General features: G+C 42.5%; 1 protein-coding gene across 2 annotated transcripts in view; it reads right to left on the reverse strand.

Annotated features, from left to right (window-relative positions):
* LOC149228804 (uncharacterized) overlaps positions 1-14,369 on the reverse strand; it is a 296,527-nt gene that overhangs the window by 90,665 nt on the left and 191,493 nt on the right. For both annotated transcript variants that reach the window (XM_089378370.1, XM_089378371.1), the window contains exons 10-12: positions 12,059-12,114; positions 11,868-11,906; positions 11,564-11,708 (exon numbers count right to left, since the gene is read on the reverse strand). In XM_089378370.1, the coding sequence (XP_089234496.1) occupies positions 11,564-11,708; positions 11,868-11,906; positions 12,059-12,114 (240 nt within the window). The remainder of the gene's footprint in view (positions 1-11,563; positions 11,709-11,867; positions 11,907-12,058; positions 12,115-14,369) is intronic.

The raw sequence follows: 14,369 nt of genomic DNA on the forward strand, positions 1-14,369 counted from the left end.
AACAAAATTAATTTAATTGGGGAAAATAAACTAACATTGTGATTTTGTAGCAATATTAGAGCTAACTTGGTGGTTGTAGGTAGCCAAGCTCATTGCAAGTCAAACTAGCCCTCAACTAGGCCTTTTGGCCTCTTGGTTTGCCTCTCTTCCCCTCATTATCTTCTCTGTTTTGCTACAGCCATTTATGTAGTCATATAAATCAAATAAAAACCATTAAAATTGACCAAATATCATCTAATAATCACTTAACTTAATTAGCTAATCATTGGAGCTTATTTGGCATTGATAATTTGCCATCTTGTTGGCTTATGGAGGACTGAATCATTAATTTTCTAAGTTATTACAAGTCTGATATATGTTATTTTCAAGTGTGATCTGAACATTAAAATTTTGAACTATAGCTTCTAAGGAGTCTCGTAATCAACTGGATACCATTGGAAGTTTAATGCATTGATTTTCTAGCTTATATTTAACATCTTACATTGCTTTCTTGACTGCTGATATAAATTTGCACACCTCTGAAAATCAGGTTGCAGCAGTGATAAATCATATATAAGTCTCTAAAATTGCCTATGGAACTCTTATAATTCATAAGCATTAATAATTGAAGTGATTTGGACTTAAAATTTGGTAATTGGCATCTATTTGCACTCTTGCATCCACACACATAAGTGCTCTAATTTGATTAATAATTGTTGATGAGATTGGCTCTAAGTGGAGCATTTGTGCGCTAGTATTTTCTCAGTTTCCAATGCTATTATTTCCGCAGTATTTTTTGTGAGGGTTGCAATGTGATTTATTTAGTATTTGTTATAGCAAATAAATTGTTAAAATTAATTAACAATTAGAAAAATAAATTCCAGTTGTTGCAATAGGATATTAGTTTTGAAATTTTCACATGGTATTGAAGCGTGAGTGATCAGCCGGGAAGCTCAGAAACGGAGGAAAGAATTGCGCTGCTAAGAGGGAGCAGTAGGCCGAAATTCTAAAGGGTAGCACAATGCTCAGACAGTCAAGCCAAATTGTTGGGGCAGGAATTCGATTTTCAGTCGCAAGGCTGCAGAAAAGTCGAGTTGCCCAGGTTAGTGATTCTAGCAGTCAAAGTGAGCAGCAACAGCTTAGTTTTCACTGAGCAGATTCCTTGGTTGGACGGAAAGGATTTTGCAGCAGCAGGTTCAATGTTGGGTGGAAGAAAAAAGCACACACAGCGGAGGGAAAAATTCTCTCAGGTAGCTTCGAGTCTCAGAAGTTTGATTTTTCCAGGTAGGTTGGTAATAGCAGCTAGTAGATCTGTGCATTCCAGAAAGGAGTGCATATAGTAGAGCGACAACCAAGCAAAGGGAAAGAGGGAGTTTTCGACTTGATCAGAGATGGAAACAACAGGGCTTAGAGATCAGGATAGGTTGGATGGAGCACCCAACTATGTCATCTAGAAAGCTAGGATGTCCTTCCTTCTAGATGAATATGGCCTGTGTTAATTTTTCATAGGGCTACATTGTTCTTTGCTTTGATAATTGCATTTCTTCATTAATACATTGAGTTCACCTCATATCATCATTACATTATTCAGATCTACACCATTATTCATCAGCCTATGCAATTATGTAGAAAGAACAACATCATCATCATCAATGCACTGGATCATAACGGAACAATAGAAGAAGAGCATGCACACATAGAGACACCAAGATTGGTCTGAGACTAGGGCAAAACCCACTATAGGGAAAACCCTTGCAAATCTTCTTCTTCTTAGATCATCATCAAATGATTCAGCAAAAGAGAGTACAATGATCCATAACTTTATCTATGCAACAAAACAACTACAATATCCATGAAATGAATCTAATCATGCTTATGATCAAAACCCTGAATCTAACGACTGTACTGTGTTGTTGCTAACTGTAGTCAACCGCTGGATACTACTATCACTGAGTTGAACACTATTGAACAAGGTTGCATACTTATTACTGATAACTCATCTGTAGGGCCTGAACGCATGGAGAAGGAGTTATGCGAGCATCTAAGACAGATCTGAATGCTCTTAGGATAACTTAATGAATGCATTTGGGACTGATCTGGACGCTACCAGGTGAACTACATGCTGGTTTCCGGAGACCAACCATACCCAGATCTGCCTCAAACCCTGGATGCTCTTCAGGCTTCTTTGTGAGTGTCTATGGCAGCCCAAATGCTCCCTTGAGGCTACTGTGTTTTCTATGGCAGCCTGGACGCTCCCTAGACCATTATGTGCATGTGTCTGAGATCCAAACTGAACTGCGGAAACCTTAACCTCCAGGACACTTCCTTAGACACTTTGTGTCAACGTCCAAGACTTCCTGGATGCTCCCTTAGACACTTTGTGCCACCGTCCAAGACTTCCAGGACGCTTTCTAGACCATACTGGTGACTTCCTGGACACTCCCTTAGACACTTTGTGTCATCGTCCAAGACTTCCAGGACGCTTTATAGACCATACTGGGCCAGTGTCCAAGGACGAAAAATCTTAGTTGTGAGCCAGCATCCGAAACCCAGAAACCCTAGAGGCGTGCGAGCTTTGGCCCTGTAGTTTCGGAGCCATTGTGTGAAATAAATAAAGCACGAGGCACTCATTTTGGTCATTAATTCATCTATTTAGAAATTGTGTCTTTGACATAGCACACTTGAGATGAAGATAAGTCTGCAGTTTTGTTTAGCACACGAATGGCTTCAAGCGGAGATCTCAACCCTTGATTCGGTGGACTGTTGATTTTGGGTCGCATCGGATGTGCTCTAGCCTTGAAAATTTGTGGAGAGGCTAAGGCACATGAGATCTCCAAGACCTAGAATCGTTTGAAGAAATTCCACCCGAATGAGGAGTTATCAAAATAATTAATAATATTAATGGGTTCCTAAGTCTAAATTTAGGAAAATAAAATATTAATGTGTATTAATAAAATATGGGTGAGAAATTTCTGAGTGACGAGGATCAAGCCAATTCTAATCTTAGTCGTTGATTAGAGAGTTAATCTTGGCCATTGATTCATCAATAGGAAAAGTATAAGAGGAGGCTTGAGGGTCAGTTGGAGACACACCAAGTGATCAAAGAATTTGATTTTCTGGGGCGAGGTTTACTGAGAAAATCAAGTTAGTGATCAAAGTTGCAGTAAGGGGCAGTTCAGCAAGGACTTTTAATCCGACGCTGAAGAATACATAGTAGAGAGGCAGTGCAGTGCCAGGAGAGACAATGCAAGCCCTAGAAGGGCTGACATAGAGGACGCAGAAGGCCGATGTAGGTGACGCAGAAGCCGTAGAGGCTGGCGCTGGGCCTCAGAGGCAACGTTGGGGAGATTCTGTGGGGCAAACTGGGAGCAGATCAACAAATTCTGAACTGTGATAGGGTGAGGAGGCGCCTGGAGGAGTGACGCAATTCCTGAGCAATGCTTGGAGCATCTTTCTCTGTCCAACATAGGGAACAACCAAAGTCGTTGTGGGGTTTGATCATGTGGTTATTGATTCACCGGAATATCTATCTCCGGATAGAGGTACTACTTCCGAGGAAATTCTCTGTTGGGTGAGCCATTTCTGGCACCCTAGTTGTATTCACGAAATCTTCTTAATAATACAAACCCTCTATATGTTGCACCGGTTTTCTGGAATTGGGTTTTTCCGGGGACGATTCTCCAAAAAACGATGTCCCTTGTTTTAGTGTCTCAGTTTATTTTAGTGCTTGATTTGTATATTTGTGAAGGCTGCAATAGTGTTTACTTCGATGTTTATGCAATTAAATAACTTGTTAATGTAAAGAACAAGTAGGAGATTGTAAACTAGTAATTGCAATAGGGGTTTCTGATGTGTTAGATTCTGGAATTTTCACATGGTATCAGAAGGATTGTAGATCATAGGCAACTGAAGACACTAGCCGAGAAATCTAAGAATTTGCAACAAAGAAGCAGTTGTCCCAAGAGACAGCGTTGTTCCAGAGCTAAAGAGGCAAGAGGAAGAGTGACACAGTGCAGAGAGTGTGACGTAGAGGTTCACACAGTGCCTGTGTCAGCATTCTGAGCTGGGAGAGGAAGACGCAGTAGCCGGGAGGAGCCCACGCAGTAGCTGCGCTAGCCATCAAGGCCAGCGCAGAGGTAGAGGAGGGCAGAATAGCCTCACGCAGAGCCACGTCATCCTTCTGAGCCAAGAAGGATTGACACAGTCGACTAGGAGGAGCAGATTTAGCCCACGCAAAGATTGCGCAGAGACTGAAGTGCTCAGAATCTTCGAGTTGTCGGGGCTAAGGGAGCTGTGCAGATTTTGATTTATGTAGCTGGTGGGACATTGTTTCTGTCGGTGCAGAACAGTGTCTAAGGAGACTGAACCAAGGTATTGGAAAGCACTACCTTGATATATTTCTAGCCAAGAAATCTAGATCTGGGTTGCAGTGGCAAATGAGGACTAGAGAGGAGTGATTCAACAATTGGCCGGAGGATTTCTAAGAGGAAAATTAGGACTCAGAGGGAGTCTAGAGAAGAAGAGAAGAGATGGCAGTGAACGGATTGAGGGATCAGGACAGATTGGACGGGGCTTCCAATTTTGTCATCTAGAAGGCCAGGATCATGGCAATCCTGGATAAACATCGCATCAAGGACTATGCCTTGAGAGTAGTAGCTTTCCCGGTTGACCTTGATAAAAATGAGAAGTATGAGGAGGCCCGGGCGAAGGTGAAATGCATGATCCTAGATAGGGTCAAGGATCATGTAATACCACATATTGCTGAGAAGAACACACTAAGGGAGATGTGGCAAGATGTTGACCACCTTGTACCAGGGTTCTTCCGTGCAGCAAAAGATGTTATTGGAGAATCAACTAAGGTCATATCAGATGCAGGAAGGAGAGGAGATAGATCCATTCCTTCTCAGGTTGCAAGGGATTCGCGACTAGATTACTTCCGTGGTGTCTACACCGAATCCAAAGTTCATGGTCAGGCTGCCTTGAATGCAGTCTTCGAGTGGGAAACATTTGTCCAAAGCATTTTGGGCAGAGCGACTCTCCCCAGTTGGGAGGAGATGTGAGTAGCTCTTCAACAAGAAGAGCTTAGGAGATTGAACAAGGCGAGGAGTAGCGGTAAGGGAGTTTGAATCAAGAAGGAGGAGGAGAAGGATGCAACTCTCGCATCAGGGAGACAGTAGGGGGTACAGAAGAGGAAGAAAAAAACATCTCCAAGGTCAAGTGCTTCAACTGTGGGGAGCTAGGACATTATGCCTCTCAATGCCCCAGGAAGAAAGGCAAGGGAGAAGCTTCTGACTCAAAGGCTGCTCCAGCAAAGGCGGAGAAGGATGTCGAGATTGATGATGATTGCGCCATGAGTGGTCATGCGCCTCTAGAGAAGAGGTGCGGAGACATGGAGTTGTAGTCGAGAGGACTACAGAAGGGCGGGGCAGGATCCTTGAGGTGCCCAAACTCTTGGATCACATCCGGCTACGGGAGCTCTTAAAGACAGTAGCATGATGACAGGTGTCAGGTGGAGAAAGGTGTGATGGAGCGGCAAGGTAGTGCTAGAGTGCAGAAGTCTGTAGGAGCACAATGGAGATTGCAGCAGTGCGAAAGAGGTTGCAACAACGCAATGGAAGCAGAAGGAGCACAGGATAGCAGCAGAGGTAGCTTCAGCATCACGAGGCTTCGAGACTGACCAGGATGTCAGTGTTTGGGTGAAGCCAGTTACTTACTTCTCAGTAACTGAGTTGCAATGCAACAGTTAGCAGTGACAGTGCTATGGGCAACATGAGGCAGTATTTTAAGAGGGAGTTGCAGTACAGATGTAGCAGTGGCAGTGGCAGTGTCACGGGCAGCAGTACAAAAAGCAGCAGTGCAGTGGATGTGGGGCAGCAGGCCAAGAAAAAGCACAGAGGACTGATGCAGAAGATCAGTATGATGCTTCTATGGTGAAGCATTGCTAGAGCACATTCCTCGCTAAGGAGTGTTGATTTTGGGTAGCATCGGATGTGCTCTAGCCTTGAAAATTGGTGAAGAGGCCAAGGCACATGAGATCTCCAAGACCCAGAAATCATTTGGAGAAATTCCCATCGGATGAGGAGTTATTAAAATAATTAATATTTTTAATAGGTTCCTAAGTCTAAACTTAGGAAAATAAAATATTAATGTGTATTAACAAAATATGGCTGAGAAAGTTCTAAGTGACGAGGATCAAGCCAGTTCTAATCTTAGTCATTGATTAGAGACTTAATCTCGGTCTTTGATTCGTCAATAGAAAAAGTATAAGAAGAGGCTTAAGGGTCAGTTGGAAACACACTAAGTGATCAAAGAATTCGATTTTGTGGGGCGAGGTTTGCTGAGGAAATCGAGTTAGTGATCAAAGTTGCAGTGAGGGGCAGTTCAGCAAGGGATGTTAATAACTTAATCTAAGGCTGAAGAATACATAGCAGAGACGCAGCGCAGTGCCGGGAGAGACAGCCCAGGCCCTAGAAGAGCTGACGGAAAGGCCGAAGAGCTAACGCAGAAGGCTGACCCAGGTGACTCAAAAGCCGTAGAGGCTGACGCTGGACCTCAGAGGCAACGTTGGGGAGATTTTGTGCGGCAGACTAGGAGCTGATCAATAGATTTTGAGTCGGGATAGGGTGACACAACTCCTGGAGGAGTGACACAGTTCTTGAGCAATGCTTGGAGCAGCTTTCGCTGTGCAGCTTAGGGAACAGTTGGCTTCGCTATGGGGTTTGATCATCCGATTGCTGATTTGCCGGCATATCTGTCTCCGGATAGAGTACTACTTCCAAGGAAATTCCCTGTTGGGTGAGCTATTTCGAGCACCCTAGTTGTATTCACGAAATCTGCTTAATAATACAAACCCTCTATATGTTGCATCGATTTTCCCGAATTGTGTTTTTCTGGGGACGTTTGTCCAAAAATAACGGTGTCCCTAGTGTTATTGTCTCAGTTTATTTCAGTGCATGATTTGTATATTTGTGAAGGCTGCAATAGTGTTTACTTCTATGTTTATGCAATTAAATAACTTGTTAATGTAAAGAACAAGTAGGAGATTGTAAACCAGTAATTGCAGTAGGGGTTTTAGATGTGTTAGATTCAGAAATTTTCACATGGACTTTGAATGCCAGCCCAAGGAGGGAGTCCTACCTATACCAGTTCATACCAGCAGAAGGGAGTGCGAGTTTGTGGAAAGAATTGGCAGCAACAGTAGAGGGATTGCGCAGCTCTTGGAGGAGGCATGCTCGGACGTTGTGGAGTGAAGGGAGTTTGGGGCTGAAACTTGAGGTTGAGTCCGGGGAAGTGTTATGGGGGATTTTCCATCATTTTGGCAGATCAACAAATGTAGAATTTGCTACAGGTTACATCTTCTACTTGTGGAGGAGGGCCAAGCATTTGGGGGTCAATTTTGGAGCGTCAAAACTAGGACAAACTCTTTCTGGGTTTTTCTAGGTTTATTGAGGAGAGGCCAAGATTAATTTGGCAAAATTTTCTAGGCAAATTTAAGGGGTCAAACAGGGGCCCCAACTTAGCCAGCAGCTAGAGGAGTTGGGGGAAAATTGGGCCGAAATTCCAAGGTCAACATTTCGCTAGTTCCTTCGTAGGTTTTTGTGGGTTATTGGTGGAGAACCTGGGTTTAATTTCCCGGAATTTCTAAGCATTCGAGGAGGCCCTAGCAGCAGTTCTTTACAGTCAACAACATATTTTCTGAGTAATTTCAACACAGTCAGGAGAGAGCAGTAGAAGATTTGAGAGGGATTTCTTATTCTTCATTTTGGCTTAGCTAGCTTGCCTTGAGCAAGCCTGGGTTAACTCTTTCTAGCACCACATTGTACCCTCTTATTTATTAATAAAATGGCTCATATCGGCGCAATTCATGGAGATTTCTGGTTGTTAAATGTGTCGTAATTTTTTTGCATGTGTTTCTGCTATGTTTGCTTTGTTTAACATTGTATATCTCCATTAAGAATATTACACAAATAAATTGTTAAATAAATTAAGAATTAGGAAAATAATTTCTAGTTGTTGTGATAGATGAAATTTTCACATGGTATTAGAGCGTGATTGATCAGCCGAGAAGCTCAAAAGCAGAAGAAGAAAATTTCGCTATTTATAAGGAGAAGCATGCCAAACTTTTCTAGGGTTGCGCAGTGCCTAGGCAGGCAATGTGGATTGCTGGGAAGAATTCGATTTTAAGTTGCAAGTGGAAGAAAAAGTTAGAATTTCCTAGAAGCGATTCCAGCATGGAGAGGGAACAGCAACAACTCAGATTTTCGCTGACCAGATTCCTTGGTTGGACGTAGAGGGTTTTGCAGTAGTTTGCACTTGCAGAAGCAAAAGCCGCGTCGGGTGGAAGAGAAAAACACACAGAGGTAAAATTCCCCTCAGGGGAATTCGAGTCTCGAAGATCTAATTTTTTTTTCCACTTGCAGATTGGTAGTAGCCATGAGCAGTTTTTCTCACTCTAGCAGGGAGTGTGAATAGCAGATCTAGCAGCCAAGCAGAGGGAAAAAAAGGAGATTTCCATTCCAGTTTTTGAGTTTCGCGAAATTTTGCAGCTTTCCAAAGATGGTTGTATGAGATTGCCAGAATAAGTCTTGCAAGTTAGCTAAAATGCAAATCTAGGTAGAAGATCAACTTCTAGTTGTTGAACACAGGTTTCAGAGGAAGTATGAGTTATCCAGTGCGAGTTGCAAAGCAAAGGGTCCCAACTAGGGACTAGGGTAGAAAGAAGATAGTTGGGCACTAGATCCAATAGGAGGAGTATGAAACTCCAATGTGTCAGATGGGCAAGGTCTAGTGTAGTTGCAACAAGGAGATTAGTTCCATTTTGTTGCAGCGGGACCATCGCCTTTGCTACAGGAGCCCACAGTATCATATAGCAAACTTAGTGTCAGTAGGCGTTGTCAATCATTTAGATGACAGTTGCGGATCTAGTTGCAGTCAGTACACGTGAGACATTTGTAGAGCTAGATGCAGTGACACAAGCAATGCGAATTGCCTAATTGCAGTATGCAGGTGCAGTGCTAGCCAGAAGATTCCCAGCACAGAACTAAGCAGTGCAGTTTCCAGTGAGGAGGACAGTGTGAGTTGCCAGGAGTGAGCAGAGATATTTCCCATAGGGAGATCGAGACCCAGAGGGAATCTAGTTTTAGAGGGAGCAACCCTATTGAAGCTAGTACTTTTGGATCTGGGGAGTCAAACTCATTTTTGCAGTAGTTGCAACAACAGTGTGGCAACATCAGCAGATCAATAGCAACAACAATATGAGTAGATCAGACTTTGCTATGATGGCAGCCATAACTCCAGGAGTCAGGTGGGGTGACTTGGAGTTGTAGTACAAAACTGCAGAAGATTGGCTAGGATCCATTGAGGTGTCGTCCTCGTGGATCACTACCTTGCTACATGCGCCCATAATATTCAGTAGGAGGATGGATCAGTGGAAGTTGATGCAGTGAGTACTTGAGTGACAATTACAGACTAGTAGCAGTCAGATGCTGAGGAGCGTAGTACAATGTTAAAAACAAAACGAGTGGCTCAATGCAGAGTTGGCAGCAGCGTAGAGTATTCAGTGACATTGCAGATGCGAGTAGCAGTCAAAGACTCGAGAGCCAGATGCATCATATTGAACAAAGATGATTTAGTGTTTTGGATGCTTCTCAGTTGCAGTATTTGCAGTTGTAGCAGCAACAAATGAGAGGTAGTTGCAGTGCAGATGCAGAGTTGGCAGCAGTATGGCAGTGTCAGCAGCGACACAGATGCAACATCAGTGCTGCGTAGTGGTTGGTGGGAAGCAGTAGTCAGACACCAGCAGCGTGATAGGAGGTGATACAGAGAGAGGGTGTTGTGGTAAGATGTGCAGCACTAGAGAGAACACAATCCTCGCTAAGAGGAGGTGTTAGTTTTTGTAGCATCAGATGTGTTCTAGCCACGAAATTTCATGGAGAGGCTAGAATACATGAGATCTCCAAAACCCAAAAATAGTTTCTGAAAATTCCACCTAGGGATGAATTAATTAGATTATTAACCTATTTTTAATGTTTCCTACGTCTAAACTTAGGAAAACTGGTTAATTAATCAAAGTTAGTTAAGTCAAGGTGAAAATTCTCTAGAAACTCACATGGATCGATCCAGAAATTATCAGAGCCATCGATTAAGATTTAATCTTGGTCGTTGGAGTCCCAACAGCAAGATATAAGAAGGGATCGATGTGGTGATGGAAAATACACTTCAATAGTTCGATTTCCTTGGCAGATCGATTTCCAGAGAGCAACAGTTGTTATTGGAGAGCTAGAGATCGAAGCAAAGGTAGTGAGCGGCAGAGACAATGATCCTGAGTAAGTTTTCCAGATCCGAAGAGGTAGCAACAAGTGACAGAAGTGATCCACGCAAAAGCAGCACAAGGACTGCACAGTAGCTAAAGCAAAGCAGTTTGATTTAGTTGGGGAGGAAGTCGATTAAGCTTCTAGAGGCCGGGAAAGTCTTCCAGAGGGCCAAAGAGTCACTTGCAGCAACAGAGACAAGTAAGACGGCTTGCTCAGAGGCTGAACTAAGCCACACGAGTGAGATGCAGCATAGGGACTGTGCGCAAAGGGCCTACGCTGGGTTTTGGACGGCTAGTTTTTCTAGAGAAGTTAGTATCAGGATTGTTTGTGGAGTGAGAGAAATTCTTCTTTCTAATTATTTTCGTCAGATACTTATTGATTGGATTGCTATTTGGGCATCCATAGATTGTACTCAGAATTCATTGTTGCATAATAATAAAACCCTTAGCTGCTGCACCAATTTTTCCAAGTTCGGTTTTTCCAAGAACATTTGTCCAAAAATAACCATGTCATAATTTTATGTGTGTGTGCTAGATTTTCTCAGTTTCCAGTGCTATTTTCTTCCGCTGTTTTATTTGTGAAAATCACAGTGTGAATTATTTGGTATTTGCCGTAGCAGACAACAAATAAATTGTTAAATAAATTAACAACTAGAAAAATAATTTTCAGTTGTGATAGATGAAATTTTCACAAGAACCCAACATTTCAAGTTGTACCCGTACTTGAAACTCCGAAATTTGGCTGAAACTTGACCATCATGTAATCATCTATAAGAGTTAATATAGACTTGATTTTCCTTCTAAATTGTCATCTATAGGTCTTATTCCCTTTTTTCTTGCAAAATAATGTGTTATTCACTTATATATATGGCATTTCAGCTAACATTTCCACTTTTGGGAGGTGACGTTTCTAAACGTACCCGTTTTGGAAACCCTGAAACATTTCAGCCCTTCGTGCAACTTAGCTCAAGGAAAACTATCTTAAGGCTCTTTCAAGAATGCATACTTTCAGCTATGCATTAGCAAAATGTAATTTGACTCATTATGTTAATGAAGTTGTGATTTTTTTCCAAGGAAGTAAAAACTCTTAACAGCAACTCCATTGGAATTTAACCAACAAACAGCTATTCAAAAGCAGCATCCCCTTCTCCCAATTACAGGTAGATTGTACAATGTATTTGCTTCTCTTAAACATTAAAATATTTATAAATAAAGACATTTAAAAAATGAGATAACAGGGAAACGCATTAAACATTGTTATTATTATCTGACCTCTTTAATTTGGGACCACATGTCTCTAGCTGAGAACTTGGAGTTGCTTCCTGAAATTGAAAAGCAGGGGCATACAGACACACTAACATCACTTGTTTGCTGGGATGCTATAGCAAATGTCACTGGAGGAAGATCTTTTGCTGTCCTATAACCATAAACACCGAAGAATGAAACTAGATAAGGAATTATTATAGAGATGATCCCCTCAAGAAAAGATCAGCTAGGATTGTCCCAGAACCAAGAGCAGTCTTACCCTATGTAAGTAAAAAGTACAAAAATAAGCCGTTAAAGGTTGGAAACATGCCTGTGATGAAGAAGCGCTCCTTGCACTCCATCTTCAGTCCTGATAATTCATTAGATCCTTAGATATTTCACATGAACAGCAAATAGAATATCTGGAAAAACTAGCAATACAGAATGACAGGCCGCTAAAGAAAATGACAATCAAATTTAACCAGAAGAAAAAGATCTTGATTACAAGAAATAGCATCTTACATCATTGAAGAATTAACATGACCACCAGAAAATTCTGACATTCCACCAATTGAATTCTGTGCAAAATGGACACCAAGTTGTTAAAATAGTTTCAAAGGCTCAGAAAAATAGTTTGAATAAGGGAGTATGATGCATATATTAGTTGTTTGTCCCTTGAAAGCTCCAATTCCACAAAATTGGACCAGCTTGATATTGTGCCTCTATGTCTCCATATTTCTCCACAGGGTTAGTATATTTGTTTATAGCCAATATTAATATTAGCAAGTATGGACTAACATATAATGCAATGTCCCTTCCTAAATTATTTTGTTACAGGTTTAATTTCCCACAATTTTGGATAATTTTGGAGACCATGGAACCCACTCAATTTTGAAATTAGGACTTAGGGAAGAAAAGGGGGCCGAATTACTATGTTAATTGAATGTGGGGGCCACCCATATGGGAAAAATGCACTTGGCCAAGTGAAGAGTTCGAATAGCCTTGGAGGGAAGTCGAATGGAAAGGAGAAGGGGCCCACATGGGAAGGAAGGCCCACGGAATTATAAATAAGAGGAGCTCATCTTCTCAAAGGCCTATTTTTGACATATTGAACTCAACCTTAGTTGCTCGAGCTGCTTAGCCGGGTCACTTGTTGTTTAGCACAAGCTCTCCAAGCGGAGAACTCACCCTCTCTTCGATGGACTACGAGTGCCATCCTAGCGAGGTTTCTTTCTATCATTCCGGGAGATTGTAGGTGGATATTCAAAGCCCCCAACTCAGCCATCATTCAGCCAGTGCGTACTCCAAGAGAACATAGTAGTGGAACACGTAGTGGATAATTCAGTGGCTTTCCGGGGAGCAATTGCCAAAGGAGTTTTGGTGAAGGAAGTATAGGGGAAGACTAGCCTTTCAGAGGATTTTGGGAGTTGGAGATTACTGTTTGGGAGTAGCGTGATTGCCAGCACTCGGTGTCAGCACAGGAATTCCTCACTAGGCACATGTGGGAATTCGTGGGTCAGTTTGTGGAGCGGGCATTTGTCGAAAAAGACAAGGGGGAGTTTAGGGAGGATTATCTCAGCCATTTTTTTGTGTTTGGGAGGGCTTATACAGCTCTTGGGAGGCCAAATTTCCGGGTTCAAAACCAAGCCAAACCCTTTCTGGGTTTTCATGGGTTTTGCTTGAGGAGCATGGGGATAATTTGGTAGAAATTTTTGAGCACCAGAGATAGGGTTTCCAGCATCATCTTTGCAGCAGACAACACAGTTTCTCAAGGGCAATGCAGGGCATCATTGCAATAGCTATTTTTGCCATCTAGGCTTGACATATTATCACCTGGGCTTGATCATGCTTGCCCTTGAGGCAAGCCCAGGTGCACCTCTTCCACATTATTGTACTTTTCTCCCAGATTATAATAAAATGGCTCAGCTGGTTCTTATTTCTGGATTTTACATGGGTGTTTGCTGAATGTTTGAAATTTTTGGTGTTGCATTTGTTATTTGGTTTGCATATCACTATTTTTCCTAGTTTGGGACATTACAGTGGTATCAGAGCCTAGATCTTGGCTCAACTGTGGGAGACTTTCCTATGAGTGAGGAGGACAGGTAGAATATCTCCTATAGAACACAGAGGTACCGGATCCGGGAGAGGGAGTTAGAGATTACACTAAACACTGAGGAGTGCAGGAAGGCTAAGGTAGTAGAGGACATGGTGGAACCCATGAACAAAGAAGATATGGCCTTTGACAACCTCTTGAAGGCCCTTAGTGATTTAGCGAAGGGGCAAAAGGCGATGTTGGATGAGATCAAACAGCAAAACCGGGACCGAAGCATCCACCAAGATTTCCTATTCGGGGAGACTTCTGGGGCTTCCCAACAATATGACCACCCTTCACCAGCTACTCACCCACCACTATCAGGTGAGCCAACTAGGACCATGCTGCCTTCTTTCCTACCATCAACACCTAGTGAGCAGGGTGGACCAAACGCCCATGGGGGAGTATTTTAGGGAATGGAAATCCATGGGGGAAGATTTCAAGGCAGCCCTATGTTTCAAAGACTATTGTCAACTCAAGAAAAATGAGAAGGGCAAGAATTATGGAGGCCAAGGCACGCAGAAATCCGAGTTGCAGCGAAATATTGGGAGGATGTACTTCCCTACATATGTGGCAGTACCAAGTGCACAACTCAAGCTTGGGTGGAGAAGTTGGATACTTATTTCAAGATCAACAGGATGACAGAGGTGGAAGCCATTAAAATGGCTACCCTGCACTTGGAGGGGGAGGCACACGACTGGTTGTTTCATGGCTTGTCCACTCTACGACATGCTAACCTGA

This window comes from Pinus tabuliformis, chromosome J (genome assembly GCF_031772625.1).
Source record: "Pinus tabuliformis cultivar Carrire ecotype Pingquan chromosome J, CPIR1, whole genome shotgun sequence".
Classification (NCBI taxonomy): Eukaryota; Viridiplantae; Streptophyta; class Pinopsida; order Pinales; family Pinaceae; genus Pinus; species Pinus tabuliformis.